The sequence below is a fragment of the Aphelocoma coerulescens genome, chromosome 3 (genome assembly GCF_041296385.1).
Source record: "Aphelocoma coerulescens isolate FSJ_1873_10779 chromosome 3, UR_Acoe_1.0, whole genome shotgun sequence".
Taxonomy (NCBI): domain Eukaryota; kingdom Metazoa; phylum Chordata; class Aves; order Passeriformes; family Corvidae; genus Aphelocoma; species Aphelocoma coerulescens.
Genome location: NC_091016.1, coordinates 78,128,946 through 78,151,344, shown reverse-complemented (window position 1 = coordinate 78,151,344; position 22,399 = coordinate 78,128,946). Strand labels below are relative to the sequence as shown.

The 22,399-nt window shown below is 43.7% G+C and overlaps 1 protein-coding gene across 4 annotated transcripts in view; it reads right to left on the bottom strand.

Annotated features, from left to right (window-relative positions):
• Positions 1 to 7,196: 7,196 nt before the first annotated feature.
• FYN (FYN proto-oncogene, Src family tyrosine kinase) overlaps positions 7,197 to 22,399 on the bottom strand; it is a 137,751-nt gene continuing 122,548 nt past the window's right edge. For all 4 annotated transcript variants that reach the window (XM_069010963.1, XM_069010966.1, XM_069010965.1 and 1 more), the window contains 2 exons: positions 18,346 to 18,477; positions 7,197 to 8,798 (listed from right to left, as the gene is read on the bottom strand). In XM_069010963.1, coding sequence (XP_068867064.1) covers positions 8,590 to 8,798; positions 18,346 to 18,477 — 341 coding nt within the window. In that variant the 3' untranslated portion in view covers positions 7,197 to 8,589. The remainder of the gene's footprint in view (positions 8,799 to 18,345; positions 18,478 to 22,399) is intronic.

Genomic DNA, 22,399 nt, shown 5'->3' with positions numbered 1-22,399 from the left:
ATCTCCCTGCCGAGAAGCTCTTCCTGATTTCCAGCCTCATTTTCTTAGTTTAACCCTAGAAGGAGGTTGACTTAGCTGCAACCTGGGCACGGCTCCTCATCCTCCAAGTGGCCAAGGGCGGCCACCACATGCTGCCTCAATGCGCACACAGGAACACCTGAACCATCCCTCAGGCAGTGCCACCGCCGCCGCTCCTTCCTGGGCCCTTCCTGTGACACTGGGGGCGGAGAAAAGAGCCACAGGCCCGGCATTCCTTCTCCCCAGAAGGGCTTTATTTGGATGCCCACCACTCTGACAGTTCCTCTTTCTCGTCCAAAGGCAAAGCGGTGACCCAGGCTTTCTTTTCATCAGGGAATGACCAGGGAATTTTTGGAGGGAAAACTCAAGCAGCCGGGAGCAGCATGTGCCCGCAACCGAGCGCTAAATGTGACTGTACTGATGGCAGTGCAGTGATGCCCTGCAGCCTGGGCTTACCTTCCCCCTTGAGAAACCCCACATCAGCCTGGCCCTGTGACTGGCCATTCTGATCCCTTCCTTCCCCGCTTCCTCCCTCCTGTGCCAAGGCACAGGCCAGCAGGACACCAGGGCTCTCTTTTGGAGCATCCTGAAGTTGTCCTTGACTGCTGCCAGACTTCCTGGGCAGCCCCTGCAGGTCCCGGCCAGACCCAGATGTGATGAGCACTGGATGCTTGCAGCTGGAGTGGCTGCATTATAATCACAGTCGTTTGAGTCATCTGAAAGTTGAATCCCTCTGGCTTGGCCTCTGCTGTCCAGCTGTCTTGCACCATGAACACCCTGACAGCCGGCATTTTCATCGAGGCTGCCTGAGCCCCGAGTTGCACCACACTGGCCTTGGGTGGCTGCCTCTCCTGCCACTCTTCCCACCGGCCTCCAGCTCGGGAGCACTGATGGCTCCACTGCCACCTACATGCCACAGTGGGTGAAGGTGGCAAGGGGCCCATGCCGACACAGGAGCCAAAATCAGGACCTGGTACACAGAATGGGAGCAGGGAGGGAGAGTTGCTCTGGGGAGTGCCTGACCTTCCTGGGACTTATGTGAGGGATGTATGTAGTGTTTGCTGTGCGTTGATCAGCACCTCAGGGAACACAGGCAGCATGGGGACTTGGCAGGCAGAGTGTCCCATGGGAACTTTTGGGGTTTCTTTGTAAAAGGCTCTGCTATGGAGCCATCAAGCACCTCCCTTCACACAGTGGATGGCCTCCCTCACCAACAGTGGCTATGAACAGTCCTCTCTTCTCCTCTGGTCAAACCTTGGACACTGGTCTGTAACATCCAGCAAACAACAGTGTCCACCTGCCACCCCTGTAGGCAGCTGCCAGTTGGCCATGGGAGGAAGGTTCTGGCTGTGAGATCTGTCCCTTGTGAGAGCGCTTTCAGGTCCAGAAATGTACAGACCTAATGGTGTCTGCAGATGCAGCCAAAGAACCAGTCTCTGTCCCTTCTTTAACTTGCCAAGCCCCAGAAAACAGCAGATATTTGGAGCAGTTTCCTGTCACTTGAGCTTTATGTACTTTATTAACAGCTTGACAAAGAGAGGAAAAATAGCTTGAAAGTCACACTCTGCTGACTCTGTTAACAGCACTATCTGCTGAGTGGGTTTCAAAGGTCCAGCCCAAAACTAAGTACCCTCCCACAAAGCTGTAGAAACTGCTGTCAATTAAATCATTTTTGGATTAGGAAACTTGGACAACAGATACCCAAGTTTATTTCAGCATTTCAGAAACCTCCCTCATCCCCAAAACTGTAGCCATCCTAATTGCTTTCTGAAGGGCTCTTTTATATTTTTGAAGTCTTCCTACTGGCTTCACTGTAAGCCAGATCAAACTCTGAACTCTCTAAAGTTAGTATCTCATCTGTACATTATTTACAAGCAGAATGTGATGAGTCATATTGGGCCTGTCATAAAAAGTACAGATTCAAGTGCAGGATGGTTTTCATTAGCAAGGCAAATAACACGGATTTTTAAAAAAAAAAAAATGGTTCCTAATCCTGCAGGAATTGTAATACCTTCTTTCATTAGGAAGAAAGTGTTGGTGTCGAGTGCCCCTTCTCACATTTCCTACCACGTCTCTATATTTGGAGAAATAAATCACGAATGTTTTTGCTTCCAAAGGATTAACTGTTTAAATAAAGCGCTGTCATGTTGCTCCTAACATTGGTGCTGTGAATTAACATAGAGATGTTGCAGTGAGCCTTTAACCCCCTCTGCCTCAGCATAACACGCACGATGGTCTCACTCTGGTTCTCTGCATGTGACTTGCCCCTTGCTGCTTTTGCACTGTGAAGAAAACTGGGGCTTTCTTCCACGTCTTGCTGTTTACATTGCTAGGCACATGCCTGCAGAAATATTTTCCATGTACTTTATTTTAAGGCTCTTGCTTTGGCATTTTTCAGTCGCACCCTGGAGAGACACCTGAAAGGAAAGAAAACAGTACCTGGATGTTAGCTTGTGCAATGCTTCTAATTAAACCCTGCATAATGACAAAACCCCCTCCTGCCATTTGTTAAGATTTTCCCCACAGCATCATGCATCCTCTTAATTAAGAGCAGAAGCTAAGTAATACCTATTTTATTCCCTCATGCATCCAATTAGTCACCCATTGATCATTACCCACTCAACATTTGACAATTAACAGAGCCCCCATTCTCCGCAGGACAGGGATGTGTAGTCCTTCAGAAATGACACGTCCAGAATAACGTGAGGGGAGCTGCGTGGATGAGTAATGGGGCAAGAGGTGGGGGAGAGGGGAGGAAAAAGCCACCCAAGTGGAACAAAAGACATGTACCATATGTAAATGTTCAATATGTGGTATGTGTTTTATACACTGGATGTATATGAGGTCATAGACAAAGCTCAGCTGGCGGCTGCACTGCTTTTGGGAGGCATGGGAATTTAAGGGGACACTTGAGCTCTAGTGTGATCAAACGTACCTAGTCCTCTCTCTTTAACACACAAAGCTGTTCCCCATGTGGCTTGTTGCCTTTGCTTTTTTAGGAGGGCAGGAATTAGCATCTGCTTCTCCATTGTCACTGGGACTACAGGCTGTACCAACACAGCCCCAGCCAAGTCAACCCAAGACCCGTCAGCAGCTCCACGCAGTTGTGTCTGAGCTGCTGCCGACAGAGCACGGCAGCTCTGGGTGTCCAAGGGGCCTCCAGGGAAGCTGCAGGCCCCTTCTGCATTGCCACTCTTTCCTGGAAGACTGTCCCAGGAGCAGAGATGGCCCTGGCCCTGTGTAGTGCCACCAGGGGTGTGCTGGGACCACCACACCAGGCATCCTTCCTATATGAGTAGCATCTTCTAGCTGGGGAAATCCAGCAGCCTGTGGGATGGAGAGGCAGCCCAGAGCCTGAACTGCAGCAGTGAATAAAGCAAGAGGGATGCCAGGGCTCATGGACAGGCCTCTGGCATCAGGCTGAGCCCCAACAGTCACAAAGCATCCCTGCATTCTTTTTTTCTTTTTCCAGATTAGAATTCATCCATTATAGGGCTCAGGAATCTTGTGTGAAGCTGTGACAATAGGTAGCTGAGCAAACTTCACAAGGCTCTGGGTGCAGGAACTCAGCAACAAATGCTGATGCACAAAAAAGCAAACCAGAGCCCTTGGCAAGCTCTAGCCTGACTATAGAGGAAGGAGGATAATCTCATTTCTTTACTCTTTGCCCTTTTAGCTATTCACAGAGCTTAATGCCGAGTTATTCCCAACAATGAGCCAAACAATCAAACTTCCATCTGGCCTGGTCAGGCAGAACCAACACTTGCCCTGCAGTCACAGGCCGCACCAATCCTGTGGTTTGTTTCCCCATCTTGAACAAGCACTATTTTCCTCTATGCTGTAACAGAGAAGATATTTACATTTGGGAGCAGAAACTGCAGTTCATGCTCCTCAGCCTGCTCTAATCTCATCACCCAAATCCCTGGGCACAAGGGAGCACAGGTGCTGTAAACACAGCTGCTGCTGCAACCTTTGGCTCTGCCTCTCCATGACACGATGCAGTGCCTACCAGCTAAAGACCTGGCTTTCCTGGGAGGGCACTTCTCTCAGCACTCCTGCACACTCCTGCTGCAGGCTCCAAACTGTGGCCATGCCCTTGGGAGAAATGTTTTCTCTCCCTGACTTTAAAATCAACTGCAGGTCGCTCTTTGCAGTAGCCAGAGACCCATGGCATCTCTGGGCTGTAGCAGCAGTGCTTGCTGCTACCACCTCTCCTGGTCTGGGAATAGGGATTGTAACAGATCATGTAGTGGAACCAGCTAGGAAAAAAAAAAAAGAAGAAAAAAGAGCAGCTCTTTTGTTGTTAACAACATTTTGTCCTCTCATCTACTCATGTCCCAGTTTTATATTTTTGTTAAAGCATTCAGCTACAGGGGAGGAACACAAGGAGATGGACTGATGTTTGCGTAGATGTTTTTATGTGTGAATTTCCTTTTGAGTTACAGATAAATGTACACAACACACACGTAAGAATAGGCTCTGTATTAAAAGTCAACAGAAAATACCTCACAGACTTAAAGGGAAGCCAGCATTTCCTCTCTAACATTCAAAATTAACCTCAGCAACCTGGTTTTAGCCTCAGAAGTTCTCCTGAGAAATTTAGAAACACTGAGAGAGCGACACTAGCACCCTACTCATGTGGCAATCCCAGCAAGGGGCCTCTTTTCCTTTTCTGCTAAAAGGACATGGGTTCTGGTTTGGTCTGTGCAGGAAATTCTGAAACTGAAGTGCCCCTCTCTTCAGTTAAGATGGCAGGGAATGCTGCTGCAGTTGACAGGAGTTCCCTCAGTGATAAAATATCCCTGTGTATGAGTCACAGGAAATTATAATCACTGCTTTCCAAGACTGCAGAACACAATGAGATTTCTGAGCTACAAACAGACTTCAATTATTCTTGAAAGACAGACAGACTCTCAAACTGACACAACTGGAGAAAATAAATATCCTTTTGTCTGCACTGCTGGTGGTAATTTCCCATTAGACAGGAAGAGGCTTCTTTGATGAATGAATATTGTCTACACTTTAGAAGAGGAGCTACTGTATATCTCCTAATAGCTCTTGCATGCTTGGGCTCAGCCTCGTGTGAGGCCCTTAAACCCCTTGGGTACAATATGGTAGCATTCATTAGCGTGCTGCATTTCTTATTGCAGCACTTGAGAAAAGGATGGTGCATGTTAAAATAAATTTGAGCAACTTCCCACTCACCTTGAAGTTACGTGGCAAGGTCAAGTACATTTAGCAATCTGCCTTCTTGGGCTGCAGGTAGTCCTTTCCAGTCTAGAGACTTCAGGAGAAACACTCACACTGGAGACAGATTTTCCATTTGTGATTATTATTGTAATTTTAGCAGTTAATCACTTTTCTGTTTTGTATTTACTTTGTTTTTCTACAGTGGTAATTAAATCAAAATCAGAGTGTCACCCAGAACTAAGTCGAGCACTGTTTACAAAAGCCAAAGAATATCATGTTAGTGCCTTTGACAAACTTTTGTCTCTTTCAAAGACCACCAAGTCTCACATAATTGCCTTCTCACAGAAATATAATAACAATAATAGCCATCCCTTTCACGGCAGTGTCCTATTTCCACCTGTCACTTTTCCTGGGACAGAAGACATCTTCTGGAATTCAGCCACCACACCATGGATTGGTTGGGAGTCAGGTGGCCTTGTGGGGGGAGAATTTGGCCAATTGTGTTTATCTGGAATTTATTTAGCCTTACATTAAAAAATTACTGGAAGGAACAGAAGATTCTTAATCTTATAAATTCTACTTTTACAGTCACCACACAACTATTTGTGGTGTATACACAGTGCTTAGGAAAAGGCTTTTATTAATTTATAGCAAGAAAACCTAACAACCTTGTTTCAATTTTTTGCTAATGTTTTTATTTGAGAGATTAAAAAACCCAAACAACAAAACTCCCAACATTAAGAAAAAGAAGCAGAAGAGCTACCGATGAGAAATGGTCTGGATTTGCCACTCAACAGTGGCACCAGTCTGCACACAAGCCAGCTGCAGGCAGAGATCCGGCAGAGACCAACATGGTACTCAGAGACCGAATGCAATACAAGAAACAGCAAACCCAAGAATCAGAAATAAAGGCCATAAAACCCCAACAACACCCCATCTGAGTCTTACTTCCAACAAGAAACAGAGGCAAACTAATGTTTTAGGCTCGTCCCGCATTACAGATGGAAACTGCACTTAAGTTTGTGGCATAGCAAAGGCTGCTAAGGAACTTGGCAGAATGGCCACGCTTCGCCACCGGGCTCTGGGCTGAGGAGGTGACATTTTGGCTTCGTCAGCCCACTGAGTTACTATGGAGTCCTCAGTTCCATGGATGATATTTTAAGGCAGGGGGGTAGCTGTGGGAAAAAAAAAGAGGGCCACGACTTGCTTTGTAAGTACTAAGAGGAAGCTAGAAGTCCAACAAGGATCATGGCCTCTTCAGTACTCCACAGCTACAGGTACAGCAACATTGAATATATAATGTACATAACATTACTTATAGACTCTACATGTAAAACGTTAACCAATTTATCATGGAAATCTGGTAACAAGCAACATTGCCATATAAATTCACACTTTGAGAAAGGCTAAGTGTGGAAGCCTCCTTTGCAAGAGGATTTTCAGTCAAAGTTTTGTATAGAAAATATTAAAACAACGATGACAATTTGTTCTCTGAATCTCAATTCATTATTGGGTTAGTTTTCACAAATGAAGAAAGGTTCTCTTTAGAAAATGTGTGAATCTTCAGGATATGAATTCACAATCTAAGTACTAAGTAATTAAAAAAAAAAAGTTTCGGCTGGCAGGAAGTCTTAATTGGCCACCATCTTTTAAAGCAGTAACAGCAATACAAGACATAGAAAAGCTTTTCCTGCAACACTTGTAAAAGTATTCATGTTAAATGCAACAGAACTAATAAAGAACCAAACTGCTGTAGAACAGAGAAATGAGACTAGCAATGCATTCAGCCATCTTCCTTACAGTTGAACTCCAGCTGTTTAAAAACATATTGACTTCGTAATTTGGAAAATGATGTCCCATAGGTAACTGGTCTGCATGCTCCTATGAAATATGATGCCCCAAGTGGCAAGACACCCCTTCTTGAAAAGTTTTAATCTCATGTTCACCATTAGCTCCACAGTTTAAACAAAAAAACAACTATCCAAATGTAAAATGCTCTTTTTTTTAATTACTAAATTAAGAAAGTTAAACAGTTTTAAAATGTAAACTTGCAAATAAACCATAACAAAATGTAATTAAGACTTTAAAATTTGCAACTCAGTATTAAAAACTCAATAGAAATAGAAAGGAATTTTTTTTGTGTTTTTTGGTTAAACGTAAGTAATTCAAGGCTGGTACAGACAACTGAAAAGGTAATACTTTGTTCTGTGCATCCCCCATGAAATGTAAAGAAGTGCATAGTAATTCCACTGGAGAACTTGCAGACACAGAGAAAGTAATTTCATTAGCAGTACAGGACACTTAACACACTTATTTTACAATGGAAAAATGTTACACATAAAACAGAAAAATCCTAGTTGCATGACCAACAGTTTAGCAGGGGGACATGGCTAAAATGCTATGATTTTAAGTTTGAATGTGAATTACACTGCTTAATAAATCTTTTTGAAACATTTCAGTATACATGTTTTGATACAAGAAGTCCTTGCAGTTTTAATTTTCCAGTTCAAACAGTGATGGTGTAGTTTTCTTGCTTTAAATATGTTCGTTTTAATTTCAAGAACAAATCATCACACACTTGTCAAACATTGGAAACATTACTGTAAATACAGCACGTGATTCCTGAAAGAGCAAAGTTACAACCATCTACAGGTACATAATCATAAACAAAAAGTGCAATCCAATTTAAAAAAATCATGCTTGGCAAAAGCCAAAAATTAGACCACTGGCTTTCAGAATCCCACCAGTGTTTTCATGTCTGCAGTAAAATTATCGCTTTCTGGGTACAGCTGCAGCAGGATTCATTCAATTCCAAATGAGCCTCCTCTGCAATAGCACCCATATACTGTATGTACAGGTATGTATATATATTATATATATTTTATATATAAAAAAGCAAAAACCCAAACACCTGTCCTGATTTTTTATTTGTTAAAACATGAAAAAAAAATGTTTTAGACAAAGAGGCCACTTCTGGAAAATAATACTTTTAGTTGAATCAGGAGAAGACTAGTTAAAATCACATAGGTTTTGCATTTTAAAAAAAGGAAAGCACTAGGATCAGTTATTGGCACTGAGTTACTATTTACAATGAACAGAGGTTTTGCAGTTTACATAACATCAATACAATGCAGTTTTGGAGTCTTTGATTAAGAAAAAACAAGTGTTTTTCTCCTTTTCATCCAGGACATTCAGATTATTAGGACAAGTGGTCATAGGCAAGGGCTGTTGAAGTTCCCAGCTTCAGCCCCTCCTGTGCACTGCAGTGCTGGAAGATGTTGCACTCTGGAGAAGCCTATCACAGAGTTGGAAGGTGGAGAGCAGGTGGGACAGGGCTGAGAAACACCTGGTAATTCATGACAGTGTCTGGAAACCAGGGATTTACAGGTTGTCACCGGGCTGGTACTGGGGTTCTGTTGCAGTGAAGTAGTCTTCAAGAAAACCCTGTAAATATTCAAAAGTTGGACGCTCCTCTGGGTCTTTTTTCCAGCAGTGAATCATAAGCTCATGCAAGGAGATGGGACAGTCCTGAGGACATGGCATCCGATAACCTCGTTCTACTTGCTCCAAGACTTCACGGTTATTCATGCCTGAAAAGGGCACACGAATCCACAGTAAATTACAGGAAAATTAACCAAGTGTAACTATATCTACAATACGTGTGGTTTGCTCAATCATACTAATTTCTTTTGGTTAAGACAAGCAAAACAAAACCACACTGATGTCTTGTTTCAGCTCCTCATCTGTTGCAAGGTAACCTGGACTATTTTCTTTCTCAGTGGAGGGTTTTAGGATCCAGTGATGAACAGAACATAGCTCCCATGCTTACCCTCTTGGCTTACTCACAATGGGCAGGATTTGGTGCTTTCCCTCTCTCACAGCAGGAGCCGTGAAATGTGATATGTGATGTGCTTAAGGAAAACAAATGCATTGCAAAAAATGGAAAATTCAAAATTCTAGAAATTATGATGAATTTTTGAAAAGCTCGCACTGAGAGTGGGCCTTTCTGAAAGTATTCATGAGGTCATGCAGCAGGGACTTCAAAACAAACTCTGCTACTCCTGGCTACCAGGGCTGTCTACCAGCAGCACTGCCCACAATGTCAGCCCAGAAGCTTATTGCTGCTGACCTGTACTCCCTCCATTTGTGCTGGTTAGTACAGTTTCTATCATATTTGACTGTTCCATCCCAAACCAAAACAGAACAAAGCTGCTCACAAGACAAGTCAAATGCCAAGCAAAACATCTCCACTAAAGAAAGAACCATAGGTTGCTCTCTCTCAAAAGAAAAAAGTAAAAAGCTGTTATTACCTTCACAGAATCATAGAAACATTTAGGTTGGAAAAGACCCTTAAGATCACTGAGTCCAAGCGTTAACCTAACACTGCCAAGTCCACCACTAAACCATGTCCCTAAGCACCACATCTACAGTCTTTTAAATGCCTCCAGGGATGGTGACTCATCTTGCTTGACTCTGACAGTCAGGCCAGGCCTTTTGCTACTTTTTCTTTTCTATGTAACCCCTTGATTCCTCTGCTGAAGTGCTTTTCACCAACCATTAATTGCAGTCACCCTCAGCTTTAGTTTACATCTCTCACCCAGTACTCTCCTTTTAACAGTACAGAGGTAAGACTGGCACCGCAGGCATGCAGAGGTGTTTCAGAGGAAGCCTGCATGCTGACTGCAAGCTTTGTGCTTGCCCTGCCCCAGTCCCCTGCTGAAAAATACTTGCAGGATTCATTCTCCTGACTTAGAAGGTCCTGCCATGCAGCTCTGCAGGAGAACCTGCAGGAACACTTAAGTTTCTCCCTGACCAAATCTAGAAACCAGCACCTCGATGTTGCACTTTCTGTTAGCTTATCCTCTTCCTGGCTTCCATGACACTATCCTTCCCTGGGAATCCTCCACTTTCTTCTTTCAGGGGGTGTCCTTTTTGAAGAGTTTTCTTGTCCCACCTCCAGAACCCAAAACATCGTATTTTTTGTATTCTTATTTGCGAGGAATAATTCAATCACCTTCTTTAGTACAGATTAATTTAGCTACTCTGCACTTTTGACTTGTAGAAATGTCTTGTTTCAGCTGGGATAGAGTTAACTTTCTTCCTAGTAGCTGGTACAAGGCTGTGTTTTGGATTTAGTATGAGAATAATGTCAGTAGCACACTGATGTTTTAGTTGTTGATAAGTAGAGTTTATCCTACGTCAAGGACTTTTCAGTTTCTCATGCGCCAGTGAGGAGGTGCACAAGAAGATGGGAGAAACTGTATTGTGCATAATTTGTTTCTCTTGGCTTATATGCCTCTCTTTTTCACTTCCATTACAATTATTACTATGTTTTACTTTATTTCAGTTATTAAACTGCTATTATCTCAACCTCTTGGATATCAGTAGGAGGATATTACCCTGTCAAGATAAGAAGAAAAGGTTTTATCTTTTTTCTGATTCTCCTCCCCATCCCATCTTTAAGGGGCCAGGCGTGGGAAGTGGGAGTGAGCAAGTGTCTGTGTGGTATTTAAGTTACTGGCTGGGGTTAAGCCATGATGGAATAAAATCCTTATGATACATAGCATTTAGACTGGTAACTTGGCTGTAACCTTGGATTTGGTCTTTAGTCTGTATCCTCATGTCCTGGCTGTGTTTAATTATTAAAGATGCTTTGAAAGAAACATCTACAAAATACAGCCTTTCCTGACCATCCATATCTAGATTCTCATCTCATGTTAGGATTACAAAACCTGTTTTCCTCTTATCTTGTCAAGGTAATTTCCTCCTACTGATATCCATTTGCAGCATCTGGGCAAGGATCATATTCCTATCCTGTCACTGTGACCACCTCTGGCATGGTCTCCCCACTTACTCCTTATATTTATATTTAGGCTCTCAATTATCCATGTTGTGGTCACAGCATGGTTCTGCTTAGCTTACTGCAGCACCTCCCATTTTCAAACATGAGGAGGACGTGGTTTAGTTTCATACAGGGGTTTTACTGTGAGGGAAGGGAAAGGAGAAAGGAAAAGTAGAGCACCATTTCTTTTGCTGCCTGTTGTGCATGGAGGAGCCTCTCCAAAAAAGTCTGATACTCCTACACGCCTCTCCTTAACGTTCCCTTTAGCAGGGATAATTGCAAAAAGAAAGGCTAGATTACTGATTTACAGTATTCCCTAACCTGCAGACCAACACTTCAGCACTGCTTTCTTGTGTTTCATTTTTCAGCTGCATCCACCCACTGTATTTTTGGTGTTACAGGTTTGTAACTAGGAGCAAACACTTTGTAGGGCACCTAAAGTGGACCATGGTTAGGACTTCAAAATGATGAAAACATTTAATAGCCACAATAGCTACAATAACAATAGACTAATAACAATCCTCTGCAGACATCAGATTCTGCATAGAGTTAAGATTCTCCTGTATTATCAACTCCGAACTGATGTTGTTAGGTCACAGAGGCTCACAACAAACCAAAACACACTGAACAAACATTTGTGTGCTCCTCACTATCCAGCAAGAACATCTCCGAAGATATTTTACTTTTTCATTAGATTGCAAAACAACACTACTGCTCTGTTAGACATCACAAACCCAAGGCAGCATCAACCCAAACTCGCTGGCCTTTCTGTTTTCAAGATACTATGAGAAAAAAACATGCACATTTGTTCACATTGCGTTCTCAATACTAGTTTTATAAATTTGTTTTTTGAACAAAAATATGCACCTTTATTTTCATATTCTTGTCTTGGAATCAGCTGAATTACCTTGTATTTTGGGGTGAGAACTTCTGCTGTGCTTTGCTTCCCTTACATATTAAAGGCTACGAAAATAACTGTTACTGGTAACTCATCTGTTGTATATACCTAAACCATTAACAAATTGCATTCCTTGCTTTTATTTTGGCAGTACACCCTTAAGTACAACATGGATGGAAGCAACAGCAGCAGAAAAGCTCCTTCCCAACTGATTTGTTGTTCTAAGATATCAAATGTTTGGTATTTTTATCCAGTGGTTTACTCAGTGCTGCAAAGCACACTCTGAAACCTGATTAACGAACTGTGCGCTGGAAGAAAAACCCCGAGGAGACAGAAGGGGGAGGAAAAACATAAACAGCTCTTCACTTCCCTTTGTTTAACAAAAAGGTAGAAAAAAGAACATAAAAGAGACATTACTGTCTGAAATCAGTCATTTTTTTGTCCCTGGAAAGTGAGTCAAGCCAGGTTTTCTCATCATAGTTTAATCCAGGAAAATGACCTTTCTCCTTTCTCCTTTCCCTTCCCTCACAGTAAACCCCAGCTACAAAACTAAACCAAGTAATCCTCATGTTCCTCACTGGAATTCATACATCCAGCAAGGGCTGAAGCACCTAGGATTTGCCAAAGAAATTCTGTTGGTTTTGACATGAACTGCTAATTTAAAAACAGAGTTTCAAAGACTTTTATTTCTAAATCAATTGGATTATTAGTCAGACTTAAAAAAATAGCAGTGCTTCAGGTATACATTTTACCTCTTAAGCGTTTGTAATTTGTTTACAAACCTATTCTATAGACTTATCTTATCCTGCAAGTTTTGTGTTTTTCTTTTGATAGCAGGAATCTGTCATATCTGCACATCTAACACCACAGAGAGAATATCTGAGCAGTCTGTACAACTCCTCTCTCCTAATGAATACCCAAGAGTTTCAACTCTTAGTAAATAATAAATGACATTCTGCTTGCAGTATGCTTCCAGACCCCTTAAAAGTTTATCCTAAAATCCTTAAATCTGTGAAATAAAATACTCAGCAATATTCTTTTGTTGGGTACAGCTATTCCACCTGGGTTGGGGCAACGCCTGCTATCAATCCAGGCTGGGGGATGAACAGAGCGAGAGCAGCCCTGTTGAGAAGGTCTCAGTGCTGCTGGTGGATGAGAGGCTGGATATGAGCTGGCAGTGGGCACCTGCAGTCCAGAAAGCCAAATGTGTCCTGGGCTGCATCCAAAGCAGTGTGGCCAGCAAGGCAAGGGAGGGGATTCTGCCCCTCTGCTCTGCTCTGGTGAGACCCCACCTGCAGTGCTGCATCCAGCTCAGGGGTACCTAGCACAGAAGGGACATGGACCTGTTGGAGCAAGTCCAGAGAAGGGCTCTGAAATGAGAAATGGCTGAGAAAATCGGGATTGTTCAGCCTGGAGAAGAGAAGGTTCTGGGGAAACCCTATTGTGGCCTTTCAGTACTTGAAGAGGGCCTGTTAGCAGGTCCTGTTGCGATAGGACAATGTGTAATGGTTTTAAACTGAAGGAGACTAAATTTGGATTAGGTATAAGAAAAAAAGGTTTTTTACAATGAGGGTGGTAAAACACTGGAGCAGGTTGCTCACAGTGGTCATGGACACCCCATCCCTGGGAACATTCAAGTTCAGGCTGGACAGGGCTCTGAGTAACTTGAGATATCCCTGCTTATTGTAGGATTGGACTAGATGACCTTTAAGAGGTCCCTTCCAACCCAGACTATTCTATCATTCTAGAATTCTATGAAAAATCAGCTTGTGCTCATGATGTTTCTAGAATTACGATTTGGACCAAGAAGAAAACATCAAATTTCCAAAAGATTGCTTTTCCATTAGCTTTTTATTCCCTGAGAAGACCAAAAATCAAATAACCTCCCACCATCCAGCTTTATTAGTGAAACCTTCAATAATCTCAGGATGCCACAGGATATGGCCACTCTAATGCTCAGTACAATAAAAATCTACTGCCCATATAGACTGGGGACAGAAATGCAATACTGCTTGGCTTTTCCTAGAAAAGCTGTAGGAACTGTAAGTTACAATGACTTTAAGAGTTACTTTAAGAGTTACTGTGACACAAAAGAGCAAGTGGAGTTTCCATTTCCATTTCCATTCCAGTGGCTAAAGAAAACACTGGAAAGTACTTTGGTGTGCTCTTAGGAGCTTGGTTAGATGGAGAACAGTGGATGTGCAAACAGCATGGATCTGGGCAATGCTGCTCTTCTAGAAGACAGGAAACATTACTGTAACTAGGGAGTGTCCCTGCATCCAAACTAATGAGCTGTACAGATTACTTTGGGACATGTGAAATCCAGTGATGAGAGTGATTGTTTTAGGATAATTTGTTCTTGCTTTCTTAGATGGTAGATGCCAAGCACCCATCAAAGCCTGTCTCTCACTCCACTCCACAGCTGGACAGGGAAGAGAAAATATAACAAAGGGTTCATAGTTGAGATAAGGACTGGGATAGTTCACACACCAAATAGTGTCACGGGCAAAACAGGCTAGAACTAGAGATATCACCTGAATTTATTGCTAACACAATCAGAGCAGGATAACGAGAAGTAAAATCCCCCAGGGATGAGGAGGCTGCATACAGCTGCCTGAAGGCTGCAGGGCAGCTTGGAGCCCAGACTCCAAGACCTGCCTGCCCAGAGGCAGCAATGTGGGTAGCATTGTGGTGGCTGTCACACTAGAATTAAAATGAAAATGCTCTTGACGTGACAAGTGCAGCAGAAAGCAGAAGGGGCAAGGTCAGAGGTGCCTGCTTGGTGGGGCTGAGATTTTTGCCTATCCAAAAGGCAGCATGTTAAAAACCAACAAATTCTCCAACTACTGCTAGGGAAAGGCATTTGTCAAAGAGAAAAGAAACTGACACTGAAAAAGATCCACTGAGCAGACTATTTCTTAAGCTTGGCTCCTCCTCTTGCCCTACCTATTTTTTATTTCTCCACTGTAATAATGGAAAAAGAACCTCAATGCCCAGAAAGACTGAGAAAGTCGCTTATTTCGATCTGCTGCCTTGTGAGAAGAATAAGAAAGCATTAAAAAAGTGCATAAATTAGTTATCATAGTGGCCCATTATGATCGCTGACAGAGAAACAGGCTTGGTTGAGGTATGAACATGAGGACACCTGCCAAAAAGTTGGTCTTGCTTGTGGGAGCTATAGGGTCTGGGGCAAGGCTTGATTATGAACTCCAGCCTGATCTTCATCTCCACCAGCAAAATCTTTACTGCTCATACATCTCACCACTGCATCAGCCTGTCTTCCAAAATGGGGCATCAGGACAGGAACTGGTTGAAATCTGTAGGACAAAGAATGCCAAGTTCTGTTCCACCCAGTCTGTTTCCCTTCTGTAAACTGCCTGCCTTCCCCCTCTCTCCTACTCATTGTGCTTCTCCCTCCTTCTACACAAGCTTAAAACAATGCCTGGTTCCAGACATTGGGAGGCACGAGGTATGGTGTCCTGCAGGCATGGGTACCACCCCAGGACTGGGATGTGTGCTATAAATCATCTCTCCAGGCACTAAGAGCTTGTCAAGCAAGAGAGCAATCCCTTTGTCTGAGGGCTTCTCTCCACTTCCCCCAGCCTGCTACAAGCTGTAAGCAGGAACATCAGGGCAACATGCCCACAACTATTTCAGAAACTGGATATTACAGCAGACAGACAGCTCCATGACCCTCTTTGTTTCAAGGCTGACACTTTTCACTGTCACATCTTGGGTGCCAAAGTGGCTGGCAGTGCCAACAGACCGCATTCTCTCACCTATGGGTTGCCTACTTGGGTGAAGAGGGCTGAGTCAGGTGACTGAAATCCCATTTTTCCTCCTCGTGCAAGCCATGCCATGATGGCAGGAAAAGCCCTGTGGGTACATCTGGCCCCTACTCCCTATCTCAGATAGGGATAAGTATTCATGAAACTTTGTCCTTCACAAGGACCTTCCTCTTCCCAGCATGAAGCAGGAGAGAGATGGTCCTTTCTATATCAGGGGAAAAGAGAGTCTTTCCTAAGGAGCTCAGAAGGCCTTTGTCACATTGGGAAATCCAAACTCTCTTTTCAATCCACTTGCAGACAGATCCTTCTGAGAAGGCCCCAGTTCCTCTCCACTGTTGCCTCAGCCTATAAAGGCTTTCCCAGTTAGGGTCTGCGGAATGAGACTGGACTGCAATCTGTAAAGACTTTGGATATTCAGATGTAAGATCCAGGCTGCCCTTAGGTAAAACTGGCAGAGGGGAGTGATGGTGACCATGAGAATGGTTAATGCCTCCTGGATGAGCAATGGGGGAGTCCTGCTGGGGAGGAATGGCCCTGGCATAGAGCATGGGCAGGGTGTAGCCAAGGGAGTACATGACTGTCCAGAAAATTACTGACTTAGTGATATGTAACACACAAAGAATTGCTTCCAGCTACTTGGTGTCTTCCTAGTGCAGGTGGAGCAGAGTGAGCTGGAAGGACTTTCGGCATGTGAGGGCTTTATGTAGTGAGGGATGAAGGGTAGGATGGTGCTGAAAGAGGAGAGATGCCGCTGGTTGTCTTTGATGTGCTCAAGCTGCCACGTAATAAAACTGTCCAGAATTTCAGGACACAGCCCATGCCTGAGATTACTGTCATGGCTCCTAGAAGAAGTTATATATTGCAAGCACTTAACCACACATCCTCTGGACTCCTCCTTTGGTGAGGGAAAGAAACATTTACGAAGTGCAGACATCCTCTGCAGCCATGGCCACCACTGTGTTCAGTTACAGACTTGTGAGTAAACATAAGGCTTGTTTTTGCATGGAATGGGATTTTCACCTTAAGTCTGCCCTGGCTGGTGACAGCCCTTGTGCACCCACTCTGCTAGCAGTGACTAGAGAATTCCTGCAGCCCAGCCAGGAACATTGCCCACAGGGAGCAACACTGCAGCAACTAAATCTCACACATCTTTTTTCTGTCTTTGGCCTTTGCACACCATTTCATGACTGCATTTAACCCTCAATAAGCCTGCAGAAATCATAGCTTTCCCACACCACTATCAGGAATTATGGCAGGAAGACCTTTGTGCTGACTGGTGACACAGCTGCTCTGACTGGAGGGAACACCCCACATGGGAAAGTTCTGGGCAGAGGGACTCATCCATCCCACAGAAACGTGCCATCATATTTTCTGCTACCTCATTCAGTTGTCACAGCCACACCTTTGCTAAGCTGCTCCCTGTTAATCATGCCAAAGCTCACTGCTGATCGTGAGATGCCTTCCAGTCCCCATATTTTCTTCTCAAATATCAGCTACTGGCTGCTAGGTGCTGGCAAACTTGAAATTCCTGGTAAAAGTCTGGAAGATTAGTTTTGCTGAGTTCAGGCTTCTGAAGTGGTGTGAGACACCACAGGGTAAACTGAACTCCACCTTGATGCTTCTCCTGCTCAGTTTGATATACGGATCTGACTGCTTGATCACAGCACAGACTGGAAAATTGAAACTGCTGTATGGCACTTTCCATTAAATCAGCTGCAATGCACACAACAGTCAACAGACTGTTGAGCATTTAGAGAATTTTATTTTTTAATAAAAAGAATAAAAATGCAGCTAGATGCATCTTTAAATGCAGAGCATGCCCTGTTATAAATATGTGTGCTGATGAGAAAAAGAAGGGATTAAATTCTTTTCCGTGTAATGCATGGCTTTCACCTCACCCCTTTCCTCTTCACCTGAATGCCTACAATCTTCAGGGGGGCAACAGAATGAAAAGCTCTTTCTGCATAGGCAGATCCAATCACCCCCTCCTACAAATCTTAATCCATTGGACACTTGGCAGGGTTTCAACAAAGAGCCATGGGGCCTCCAGTTCCCCCATGCAGAGAATCTGGCCCTGCTGTGACCCTGCCATGAGCTCTGGTCTGCACATTACAGAACTATTTTCTTCCCTTTCCATCCATCTCAAAAGCAAGGACTGAAATTTAAGAGTTCATGAAAAAGAGATTTGATAATACCAGACGTTCAGACAGCCATCAAACCTTGCAGTGAACTAGACTGACAGAAAAAATGGAGTAAGACCTCTGTGGGAGTTTAACTGTTGGTATCTTAAAGTAAATGCAATACTATGGAGAGCTATTTGCTCCCGAATGTAATAATTTTATACTGCTTTCATTAGCTGTCTAGAAATTATATTAATTGAACTGAGCACAATTAAAACATTAGAAATGAGTATGCTGAATTGCCCCCTTGTCATTTTTATCATGACCATCACAAAGCAGCTTTGAGTCAGAACTGTTTTCAAGCATACACAAAACTTACACATTATAGCCATTCTCCTTTGAGCTCAGTGAATATAAATAAACATTCCAGCTTAAACATATGGCCCATTCCCACTCCTTTTTCCAAGTGAAGCAGGACATTTTTCTTACCTGGGTATGGCACTCTCCCTTTTGTTACCAGCTCTGTCAGTAGGATCCCAAAAGACCACACATCTGACTTTATTGTGAACCTTCCATACAGTGCCGCTTCTGGTGCAGTCCATTTAATGGGAAATTTTGCACCTAAAGAGAGAATACATGAGTCTTAACCAGAACAGAGACAGAACCAAAGCACCAGTTCACGGGTGACTGTTGTGTTCTGCAACATGTGCAGGTGGAAGGAGCTGCAGAGGAGTGCTAACCAACAGCTCCATGGAGTACAGTCAGAGAGGACAGGCAGGCAGAATGTGTAGGGCACCAGGAAAGACTAAGCGGGGAAGAGGTCAGTTTGTTCCACATCCCAAGAGAAGGATAAGACATTTTAACTCAAGTTTCAAGTCTTATAAAAAGAAAAAAAATACCCTGGTTTTAAAAACAAACAAGCCAAATATAATAGAAATAATTTCTCCCAAAGCGTTTTAGATTAACATTTCCCTGCAATATTTGCAAGTCAAACACAGTTAGCATGTATAACCAGAACTGAGATATACTGGGTATGTACCTCCCATTTTGCCTGCTCAAGCTGAGCAAAATGCAAACAAACATGGTGAAAACATAAATTAAAAGCAAATCTACTATATTATTAGAAGCATGCAAGGACTTTAAAATAGTACTGCCATTTGAGTTGTTTGGAGTGCCTGATGTCAAGGCACAGCTTTGGCCTGTGATTTATAACTTGACAGTGTACTTTAAGCTCCTGGCACTGAAAAGCGTGTAGTGCCTTAAATACGTGCAGTTCTAATGTGCTCATCCATCATCAGAGCTTGCAGGAGCCAGCTGCAGTAAGGATAGTAAGATAACAAGCCTTTAAACACTGATTTATTTGCTTTTCCAATCATTTACTGTTTTCTTAGGGAAAATATTTTCAGTATGACTTTAAAGAAAAGTCTTGTGGTAATAATTAACTCATAGTATGTACGAAAAAATATGCAGACATTTCCCTGGTGCCTTGTATTAACATACAGGCAAAAGAGTTGCATTTGCTTATTGCTGATCCCCAGTGACAAACACTCTTGGATGTGGAAACAGACTGACTTCGACTTCACATCACCCTCTCGTAAAAGTTCCTTTGCTTTCACGAAGAGTGTGAAAGTGCAACAGTGTGGACAAATCACTCTCGGGGAGTGAACTTATGGCACTGTTTAGGGTTCCCTGCTGGCACTGTTCTGCCATCACATCCAGTGCTCAATGTCCTGCATCTTCTGCCATACACCCCAAGCTGACGTGATTTAGAGTACAAAGTAAACATGGTAATCCTCATCTCCTTACTTAGTAAAACTTGGATGTGCTAAATTTTTTTCTGCTCTACACATAAATGATCCTAAGAGAGACTAGTACTAAAAAATAAATACATTTTTTTCCTAGGGAAAATTGCAGTTGCTCAAGTAAGTCCTGCTAAATGACTTAAAAATGTTCTGCTGAAGGATGAAAAAGATGCAAGAGAAGGTTTCAAATCCCTAATGCCTGAAGTCAGGAACTTAAGTCTGGTTAAGCACCAGCACATCACTGGTTAGATTTGCAAAGGTGCTGGACGATTTTTGGATGCTTATTCACTTTTTAAAGTTTGTCTCATGTATTTTCATTGGTTGATATGTAGGCAGGAACTAAAAACAAAGGTGCTTGGCTTTGGTCTCAATCTCTCTCACTTATACTTCTTTGTGTGACCAGTCTTAGTTTACAAGACTCAAAATTTGCAGAGCTTCATCTTCTCTTAAAAATTGCCTTGGCTGTGATGTGTGAGTCCTCTGCAGCAGCAGCTGCCATCACTTGAGCCTCTGTCCTGGAAGCTGGCCCTGTTTCAGCAGCACCAGCAGCCACGTGGGGTTGGCAACTGGCTGCTCCAGCTGCCGGGAGAACCTGGGGCTGTACAGCCCATGTCAAAAAAACCTGTGAGCTGTGTGTATCTGGTGGTCAGGTTCTCTAGGCCGGCAGTGCATGCCTTTAGATGGGCCTGTGCAGGCAGCCCTGAACGTGAGGGCCACTGTCCCTTGGCTCTGTCCTGTGTGCAGCCGAGACAGTACACACAGCCCGTGCCAGCTGAGCGAAGGAAGGGCTCCAGGCTGGCCAGGAACCTGAAGCCTCGGATGTTGGCTGGTGCTGTGTGAGATGGCCATGCAGGGGGGTTTGCTTGTTCATGTGTTGCTCACATTTTATTCAACAATTTTTTTTTCTTTAATCAGCTGTGTTTTTCTGAGAAACCTGGCCAAATCTGCTCTAATTCCCTTGTGCTTCATACTCAGATCCAAAGGTAGCAGCCACCTACAACTCATCTTTGGAGGAAGGAAATCTCTTCAGACTCTTTTGTGGCCAACTCCCCCAGTATTTTTGCCTTCCTCAACCTACGGCCAGTGTGGTACTGGGAGATGAGTATGTGGTGTGTTGTCAAACCACAGGAAGATGAGAAGCAAGGTAAGTCCCTGAGAAGGGAAATCAATTCCAGGACATCCCTTTTCCTGAGAACTAGAGCAGTACAATCCTCACTGGAGTGTGATGAGCACTGCTGGAAAGACAAATGGTCTGTACTGTGGATTTTCCAATGACAGGACAGCTTATTCATTACCTCTCCATGTTGCCCCTGCTATGGATGTTTCTCTGTCTAAAGCAACTAACACAAAAAATCACGTTCTGCAGTTTGTGCAGTATTTCCTGATAGATGACAGATTTGGAGTGGTAGATGGGGAGGAGAAAAATGCAAGGTTGGCAGAGAGCTTGCTAGCAGAGCCCTGCCTCATGGTTTTCTGGCCCTGAAACACATGTTGGAAGCTAGACAGTCCAAGGGAGTCTGCAATCCAGGATGGCAGAGCTGTCAGTGAAGGGAGAGCAGAGACCAGTGAGGACACACCAGGCTGGTCACCTGCAGGTACAACACGTGCACTGCCAGAACACAAGGGGATCACACACAGCTTGTGTGAATGGGGGTGTGTGTGTGTTTGTCCAACAGGGATCCCTCCAAGGTGTTGCCTCTCATTCAATGCCTGGCACTGGAGACAGAGACAATGCACTGCTGTGAAAGCACAAAAATTCCTAAATGTGTTGAGCACCGCCCCGAAGCCTCCTGCTTGCTGTAGCTACCTGGAGCATTCACACAGGCCTGACGCTGTGCGTGGCTCGTGACAGACAAACACAGTTCCTGTGCTTATTCTCTTCCCAACACACTGATTAAAAACCCCACTGCCTCCCTCTGCCCAGGCCTCAGAAGCTTATTAAACAAGCTGACTTTGTGCTGCAAACAAATTACAGCATCAGATAAAACGTGTATTACTGACAAGCATGTTAATAAATCTGATAAGCCAAATTACCCCAGCTGACAAGGCAGCCCATCTCCTACTTTGAAAGCAGATTTTGCATCAGTGGGGGAGGGATTTCTCTCTTTTTTTTGCTGGAACCTATTTTATTACAAACTAGCACATCAGTAACCCCACACATAAACACCAACAGCACACTGCATTCATCAGGCCAGGATAGCCTGTCTTTGCCCGAAAACAAGGTACTAATCTGCAGCTTTTATCTCAGTCCCCTTTTTTTTTGAAAACATTTCAGCCTGGAGAAAGCCTTTTTTGGGTTTCTACACTACTTGTAGCCACATGAAACCAAAGCTGCTGATACAATTTATGGCTAGAGCAGCCAGCCCTGAGCCTGTGAGGATTTTCGTGAGGCTCAGCCCTGTTCTTGGGACCTCTGCCTGGCTCTGCCCAGGCATTCACACAGGTTATCTCCCCGGAGGATTTCCTTGGGAAAAATCAATCCATGGCCCTGCTTTAATTCTTTGCTGGCTATAAGCAGGTCATGTGATGAGAAGGAGCAGAGGGGGCTGGGATGATTGAGTGACCTTGAGATACAACTCTCAGCATGGTTTCTTCTGAAGCAAGTGAAAATCCCTCAGAGCTTTGGTTTCTTTTCAGATCTAAATCTTGATGAAGCATAAACCTCTGAAATTCATTCCCCAGAGCCACTGCCAGCTTGATAATGATCCTGTTTCCGGAAATGCTACAAAGCTGCTATCTCT